This window comes from Eretmochelys imbricata, chromosome 11, assembly GCF_965152235.1.
Source record: "Eretmochelys imbricata isolate rEreImb1 chromosome 11, rEreImb1.hap1, whole genome shotgun sequence".
NCBI lineage: Eukaryota > Metazoa > Chordata > Testudines > Cheloniidae > Eretmochelys > Eretmochelys imbricata.
Genome location: NC_135582.1, coordinates 68,186,685 through 68,195,382, shown reverse-complemented (window position 1 = coordinate 68,195,382; position 8,698 = coordinate 68,186,685). Strand labels below are relative to the sequence as shown.

The 8,698-nt window shown below is 43.2% G+C and overlaps 1 protein-coding gene across 1 annotated transcript in view; it reads left to right on the top strand.

The window, feature by feature from the left end:
* The first annotated feature begins 470 nt into the window (after positions 1-470).
* The window catches only part of BARD1 (BRCA1 associated RING domain 1), a 61,374-nt gene continuing 53,146 nt past the window's right edge, over positions 471-8,698 (top strand). Inside the window, exons 1-3 of the mRNA XM_077830404.1 lie at positions 471-625; positions 1,923-1,979; positions 6,779-6,924. Coding sequence (XP_077686530.1) covers positions 471-625; positions 1,923-1,979; positions 6,779-6,924 — 358 coding nt within the window. The remainder of the gene's footprint in view (positions 626-1,922; positions 1,980-6,778; positions 6,925-8,698) is intronic.

The following is an 8,698-nucleotide window of genomic DNA, read 5'->3' as shown; positions in this document are numbered from 1 at the left end:
AGGGGATGAGAAGGTCTCGGCTCTGACCCCCCCCCCCCCAGGGCGATGGGAGGAGAGGGGGGTGTCTCAGCTCTGGCCCCCAGAGCGATGGGAGGGGAGGGGGGTGTCTCGGCTCTGGCCCCCAGAGCGAGGGGAGGGGAGGGGAGGGGAGTCTGGGGCCTGACCCCGCCCCCCCCAGGGCGATGGGGATGGAGGGGAGTCTCGGCCCCGTCCCCGGGATAAGAGTGGGCGGGGCTTGCGTCCAGGCCCCGCCCCCGGGGAGCGGGCTCCAACCGGGCAGTCGCTCTCCTGCCTGATCCGCCCCGCCATCCCCAGACCCTGCGCCAGCGGCCCTGGGGCGGGGCTCCGCGCTCCTCGCAGTCCGTGCGCGCGCCCGGCCACGCCCCCCGAGCCGACCCGCGCATGCGCCGTGCTTCGGGCGGGAGCCGGCGGTTGGTTTGAGCGGCGGCCGGTCCCGCAGTAGCGGGAAGATGCGGGCTGCGCTGCGGGCTCGATCCGGCAACCAGCCGGCTCCGGCAGGGAGGCCCGCGCCCGCGCCGCGCGGCATGGAGCGGCCCGCCGGCAGCTGGGACGGCACCCGGGCCGCCCTGCGGCAGCTGGAGGGGCGGCTGCGCTGCTCCCGCTGGTAACCGCGCCTGCCCCGGGGCCCGCGGGCTGGGGGAGTCACCGCGACCCTGGGGGAGAGTGAGCGGCCCTTCCCCCGGGACAGATTCACCCCCCGACAGGATCCCGCCTTTCCCCCCGCGGAGAGCCTGACCCGGCCCCCATGGGGCTCCCCCCCGAAACACTCCCTCCCCCCTGGGCTACCCCCCGAAACACTCCGCCCCCCCGCCGCGGAGAGCCTGACCCGGCCCCTGGGGCTCCCCCCCCCGAAACACTCCCTCCTCCCTGGGGCTCCCCCCCCCCGAAACACTCCCTCCTCCCTGGGGCTCCCCCCCCCCGAAACACTCCCTCCTCCCTGGGGCTCCCCCCCCCCGAAACACTCCCTCCTCCCTGGGGCTCCCCCCCCCCGAAACACTCCCCCCCCCCGAGAGTCCAGCTAGCCCATCTGATGACACGCCTGAGGCCTAAGTGTTGTTAATGTGTAGGGACTTTGGGAGACAGGAATTATACACTGTTCTGTTCTTGAACACTTACAATAAATATAGTGAATAACTCCTCTTCCTCAGGCCCCCTTAGTGCTTCCTGTTTAAAGAGCACACTTGACCTCCCTACCAGACACATTAAACCATCGGAAACTGACATCCTGTTCTAGTGGAGGGTTCTATGTAATTTTGATGTAATTGCATTGCCATGGTTAGGTGGTGTGATCGCTCCCAAAAGGACATCCACCTCAGTGGGAGTTGATACCCTATAATGATTGTATTGTAAAACTGCTGTAAAAATGCCCTTGATTTTCCCAATACTTGGCTACTGTGGTAATGGGCTTATACATCCCTAGAGAGATTAACAGTGAGCAGTGCTAATGTAGTGAAGCAGAACTGTGTTTACTTGTTTCAGAAAACTGCTGTTGGCAGCTTGATGAGCTGCTGTATGGACAGAGCCTAAGGAAGCTGGTTGTGCACTAAATCCATCTACACTGGAACCAGAACCATGCTAGCTGTCAGTGGGCTTAAAAATGTGTTGCTAGCAGGATTCTATCATGATTTCCCTGATTATTATGGAAGGAGACATTTTATCAGAGAACCATGCTAGCTACACTGTATGCTACTTTCCACTGATTCAGTAGCGTGATTTATAACACTGTCCTCAAACAGAATATCTCAAACTCATCAGAAAAATCATGCTAGAGTCCTGCTAGCAATAATGTTTTAACTGTAGGCACAAATACAGATGCCTTCAGACTAAACTAATTGGTTCTTTGATGTTCTAGGAGCTAAGACTTTTTTTAATCGTTAATGCTTTTCTTCCTCTCTGAATAGCATGAACATCCTTAAGGAACCTGTGTGCTTGGGAAAATGTGAGCATGTCTTCTGTCTGTAAGTACCATATTTACTTAAAATGAAACAGCTATAAAGAAAAGGACCCTAGTCCTGCAAACAGTTATGTATAATACCCTTAACTTTACATATCTGAGTAGTTCAGTTGACATCAGTGGGACTATTCTACATGTGCTTAAGTTTTCCTGGTTTGGAGACAGTGAGGTCAAAAGAAAAAGCTAAACAATTTTAAAAGAGAGTAATATTTGAAATTCATGCTGTCCTTATTCTTATAGTCGTTCTGTGGGAAAGGAGGGCTTGGGGAATACAACAGGGAAAATTAGATGTGTAAATGTTTTTTAAAAAAATAAAAATCAGGCTCTGCCTGATTGGGTCTTCACAAGGAATCACAAATCTTGGAATTAAGGCCTTAGTCCCACAGAGGTCTGCCCAAGCAGAGAGCCTTGTGGCTTTAGTAGGGATCCAGGTGGGTGCAGAGGTCTGTCTGAATGGAGGTTTTAGCAGGATCAGTGCCTACATATTTAGGGTTTTAGTTCATAGCTCATTGAGTTGTATTTGTAAGAGGCAAATTCTCTGAACTGTAAGGCTAAAATTATCTTCTTTATATTTGAATTGTAGTGCTGAGAATACCAAGGGGAGCCTTACAGTTACAGGAATTAGTCTGGAAAGATTCAGTAGTTTGTCCACGCTGTGGTACCCTCATCTGAAAGAACAATGTACATATTGGACAGGCTGAAGTATTCATAGGTTTTATTGGCATACCAAAGCGCAAACAGAGGATTTAATGTATCCAAACTAGCAGGAAAGGGAGAACGCTGTCTGTTTTCACTGTCCAGAAATTCCCATATAGCATGCAGGATCAGGTTACAGATGGGAAGATATGCAAGTCCTTAGCTTAACAGTTTACTTGATGTCAGTTAATTTGCATATCACCGTACCCTCTTGTTAATACGGTAGACACTGTGCCCATAAAGGTTTACATGATCAATATATTCTCCCTCATGTGGGGCTCTCCCTGTTTCACTGTAGGTAGGAGAGTGGCAGACACCACCAATTTGGTCTACTTAATGTATCCTCTCTTCACACAGGCACATCATACATCATTTGAAAGCTTATTATGTCTATTTTAAGATGAGGTATGATGTGAGGCTGTCACACAGTGTTGTTACCATAGAAATTGGTATAAACAATGGCACCATCAACCAGTTCAAATATTTACATTCACTTCCATCGGTTTAAAGACTCAGTATTGGATTTTGTGACCTCAAAGCATCACAACAATGGTCCAAAGGATAAAACAAAATCTAATAATAAATGTGCACAGGTATCATTGAAATGTAATAGTGCTGATGACATTTCTGGTCAACTCCATGGTCATTTTGTTCATCATTTTGGTCTCGGTCAAGAGCGTGGGAGTTGCCACGGTCTTTGTTGCCTTGGCACATACACAGTTTTGTGCAGGGAAGATTGTTCTGACTACAGACGCAGTTGATCATGCAGTGACGCATGCTGGTAGAGACACAAATAAAGTGTTACAGAAGCTTAGATGTCACTGGGCCCTTGAAGAATATGGGAAATAGTTCATTATCCACATTTTTCCATCCATCTTGCAATGCTGATCCAATATCTGGTGTACCTATGTTGCATAGACATCCAAATCTTTGTTTGATAAGATGCCCCTTTGACATGCTCATCAAAACTTCATCATGTGACAGCAGTTTGGCCAATGACTTGTCCTTTCTGATGGCTAGTTTGAGGTGCAAGCAATTCAGGTCTCTGTGGGTCTCCTTTTCTTTCTTGTTCTGGTCATACAGCACTGCTACAGTAGTTGTAGCATATGCTGAGTTACAGCAGTATGAGTCTCTTTAATAATATGTTAGTGTCTTCAGACTCAAACACCTTTTGAGTGATAGCTAACGTTTCCCTGACAAATGCTGGAACTGCAAGAGTATCTCCTCACTGATCACGCCATTAAAGAAATGAATAAAGTTTCAGAGCACTCAGATCCTCAAACGCCAACGTCAAGCCATTTTGAGCACAGTTGAATTGCTTACCAGCAGACATTTGATCTGCAGTAGAAAGCTGCATACACATCAGGCCTGAACATCTGCTTTGTAATTTTATAGCCCTGCGAGCCCAAGTCAGCTGACCCGGGCCAGCTGTGTCTGTGCTGCTGGTCTTTTATCGCAGTGTAGCCTTAAGGGCCTTGATGGGAAAATGGTAGCAACAGGCATTTTCTGATTCTTCAGGGCTAGTAAGTAAAAGGGCAGCAATTACACATTTTCCAAGGAGCTTCTGGCAATATCTTTCCCCATTTAAATCTGTTGAAAAGGTCCCAAAGTGACCTACTTCCACCACAGCCACTGTTTCTCTTCCAGACGTTGTCTACAACTTCTTTGGAACCTCACATCCCTCTTAAATCACTGTCTCTCAGGCTCTGTTGGAATCCCTTTACCATGTTCCATTTAAACCATCTTATCACAGAGTATTTGATGCTCTGCAAAATAATCTTCAAATTTAGTCTTGGTCAAGAGACTTTACTATGTGTAGGCTATATCATTGTTTTAATAAAAGCAGTTTTGAGAGGTGGTAATATGGATCATTGGGAAATAGTAATAGGAATCTTTAATTGAGTTAATTGGCTGGTTGTCAGACATCTAAAACATAGTAATTTAGTTTTGGATAACCCCACTCTAATTTGGAGAACAAATCTTCAAAGATTTTTGGATATTATTATTGAAGTAAATTTTTTTTTTTTTTTTTTTTTAGAAAAGCTTTCAGAACATCAAAAGATGCTCTAATCTGAGTTGAGGGTCAGGAGGAGTAACCAATGGATACCTTAGCTTTTGATAAAGGCTGCTTTTTTCCCCTCCAGGTCTTGCTGCTAGAAAGCAAATAGTCTTTATTACTAATCGGTTTCAGAGTAACAGCCGTGTTAGTCTGTATTCGCAAAAAGAAAAGGAGTACTTGTGGCACCTTAGAGACTAACCAATTTATTTGAGCATGAGCTTCATGGTCCTTTATTTATTCAGTGATGAACTAGTTTATTATTCATCTATACCTTCTGATCATTATTTCCAATCCATTTCCTGTGGTAGCTTATTCCTGCATAGTGGCTGTTTGTTTTATTGAACTTTTATATGATGGTTTAGGCTATTCAACTGTAGTTTGTTTCCAAACAAGCCAGCAAGAGGTCAGGTCAAAGTCTGACATGAGGTTATTCTGGTCCATAGCCCATTAGAGAAAACTATTAATATATTAAAAGGGTGGGAGGGAAACAGGTGACAATGTTGCTTTCACACATTTATCTTTATACAAGTGACCTGCAGTAATTGGGTCACATGTTGGAGACTTTTCTATGGGCTGTGATATTTATTATTTGAAATCCATCCCTGTAGTATGATCTGATCCAAAGTAATTTCAGTAGGTTAACAACAGTGAATGGATGTCCTGCATCAAGATAATGGAATATATACGGGAATGTACAGTTAACAGATTGACAGCCCCTGCCCTGAATAGTTTGGAACCTAAATAAATACATAAGTTAGATACAGAGTGGAAGAAAGATCCCCATCTGTAACATGGGATATCAGTTTCTGAGGATAAGAGAGATAACAGTTTAACTTCCAAAATACTCAGCACCTGGCAGCTCCCACTAAGAACAAAATCAGCTGGGTGCTGAGCTCTTCTGAAAACATGCCCATAAGTGACTTGCCCAGTGTTACACAAGGAGTCTGTCTGAGCCAGAAGTTGAACTGAAATCTCCTTAGTCTCAATCCAGTGCTTTACGTTGTTGAGAGAACAAGTGGTCTTGCAGTTAAAGTTCATGGGGGAAGAGTTTCAAAGATACAGATGTCAGGCACCTAACTGTCATTTGTGCCTTTGAAAAAATCTCCCACCTTGAAATTAACAGAGAGAAGTATACCTTAGTGTGGTGGTTTTGGAGAGACTTTAAAAACCCCACAGTGTTGGCCTAACTGCTCCCATAGGTCAGGTCTATGGAGACTTAGTGCATGGCAAGTCAGAGTACGAATCTAGAGAACACTAATCCGATAAACATGAGAGCGGTGTTTTTGAGAATCCCACCTGATAACTTGTATGATGGACCCAAAAGTCTTTTCGCTATAGTAATCAAATGAGTGAATATAATTCTGTGGAGGAGGATGGAAAAGTAGTACTTGGAAGCTACAAGTTTGGGTTTAAGTGACCTTTACTAAGCAAACTTGTTTCTCCTTGAGCTGTTCAGAAATAAATGCTCTGAAAAAAATAGTGATAAAATAATTCTGACACCTGTGGATTCCTAGGGGACTTCTTACTTAGAAATGGTGAGAGGTGTATAACTTAAAAGTACCAAGACAGTTTTAATAACAGACAGGTGAAAGTGATAGCTTACTATAGATTGGATTTTCTATCACACTTGTAAAAAGGAATGCTGTTGAAAAACAGCACTGTTTAGTTGAGGGGACAGAAGAATCTAGAGTTAAGCTATTCAGAAATGTAATGCCAATGTGTAGAAGTGAGGCTTTGGAATATTTTAAATTTTGATTAACATGGGTGAGTGTGAGATTCAAAAGTTTATTAAACAGTTTTGATGACACAGCTTCCTGATAAGACTTTTGCTTAATTCTGGCTTGTAATTTGCCAGGCCAAATATTTGATTTCCTTTTCTGCAGTGATAAGTGAATTGTAAGTAATTCTTGTAGTCTTTGCATGGTCAGCTTTTTGGAATTAAAATAAAAAAGTCTTGCCTATCAACTACTAACGTAGCTGGATACTGAAGAGAATATGCCAGTTTACTCGTGTTGAATGACTTGTGTTTATGCATGCTTGACTTTCAGAGCTTGTGTGGGGGACTGTATTGGCACAGAATGCCCAGTGTGTCACACTCCAGCCTGGGTACAAGATGTGCAAATAAATAGGCAGCTAGACAACATGATCCAGCTGTGCAGCAAACTGCGTCATCTACTGGGCAAGGACTTCACAGGTGAGATGAGATCTGGTCTCCCCACATTGTGCTCCCTATTCAAACTTGGGTCAATTTCATATGCTTTTAAAGGACAAGAAAACTGTCTTTAAAAAAGATTCTGAAGGGTTATATCAAATCATATTTGGAAAATCAGCATTTGAATGGAACAGTTGCTGGGTTTATCTCCTTCATCAAATCTACACAGATCTTTATTAAAGAAAGGGAAAAAGTCTAGAATTGCATTAGTCCACAATTCATTAGAATCTGTCTGCTAAATTTAGAGTTAAAGATATGTAACATTCCGAAGTCACATGACACAGTGAATTACAAGTAGGAAAATGGCAAGCACTGTCATATCCTATACTCTACATTTGTGAGAGCATGTAATGTTCTAAGGCTTAATTCTTCAGTGAGCCCTATACAAGGCGATCTCATTGCAGGTTCAGGGTTCTTTTCACTCACCATCGTCGTGTTGTTGCCGTCCTATATATAATGTGTCCAGTAGTTTTCAGATTAGGTTGTTGTACATGTGAAATCTTATGCTTTCTGCTTCATGATGGGGAGAGAGGCAAGTCTCAATTCTCTTGGGTTGTCAGAACCAGAGTGACACAACTGTACCTATTCTCTGTTGTGAAAATCTGTCATTTCTGACCATTGTGGTGGTGACTGTGCTACAAAACTGCAGAGTTGCTGATCTAGGATTTCCCTTCCATTATTTCCTTGCCAGACTTTTGGCTGAATGACAAAGAAGGGAAGATTGAGGCAAAATGATTGTCTCTTGAGTAGTTATCACATTTTAGAAAACACTCATTTAGCTGTCAAATACAGATGAGGTACTTTTTTCCCCTCATTGCTTATTTCCAATATTAATCTAAATAGAAGATTCTCCTTTATCAACCAGATTCCCTCAGAAGGTTCACATCACGATCACTCCTATGGTAGTTCTTTTTTGACATCCGAACACTGGATTGTGATATCACTGAAGCAGCGAGGCTAAAGGATGTCTAACAGTAATAAAGAGTTTTTCTTATGCAGCTGAAATCTCTGGGTAATCAAAAGCTATGAGTAAGATAGAAAATGTGGATGACAGTTTAATAGGGTTAGGGAAAATATTTAAGTGTGGTATAAGAATACATACTTTAAGAGTATAATGGGAAGGGAGGGCTTTTGAAGTGATTGGCTTGAGGCACTTTTATATAGTGTTGAAGAATAATAGTCAAAGCTGAGAAGCAACCTTTTATGGTTATCGAGTGAACTTTAGTGGTACTCCAAATGTCAAAGTGAATGGAGAAAATCATGCATGAGGTTCTTTTGGTCTGAAGTGAAGTTTCCCTATATGGTGGCTCTAATTACAAGAAGAATGGAATGAAATGTATTTTAAAATAAGGTTCATGCAGTGCAGTGGAAACCAGAGTAACAGATTAAATATTTTCCTGAAATTATTTTAAAGGTAAATATATTCAGCTTTGAGAAACTTGAGCTTTATTGTGTCTAATCTGTTTTTTTTAAAACCACTACAGTATTTTTACAAGCAATTTTTCAGTACTACTGCAGCAGGAGAGTGCTAAAATTTAAAGTGATGTGGTGATTGATTTTTCCATTTTTGGAGGATTCCTCCCTTATTAAGTATTAGTGACCTTTTATTAATCTCTCATTCCTGACTTAAGGAAAAAGCAGTTCTTGAGGGATGTTGATAGTGTATTGTCATAGATGCTATGGATGACATAACTAGGTGACTAGGCTTGATCAAATGAAAATAAAGACATTATTATGCTACATCTAATGACGAATG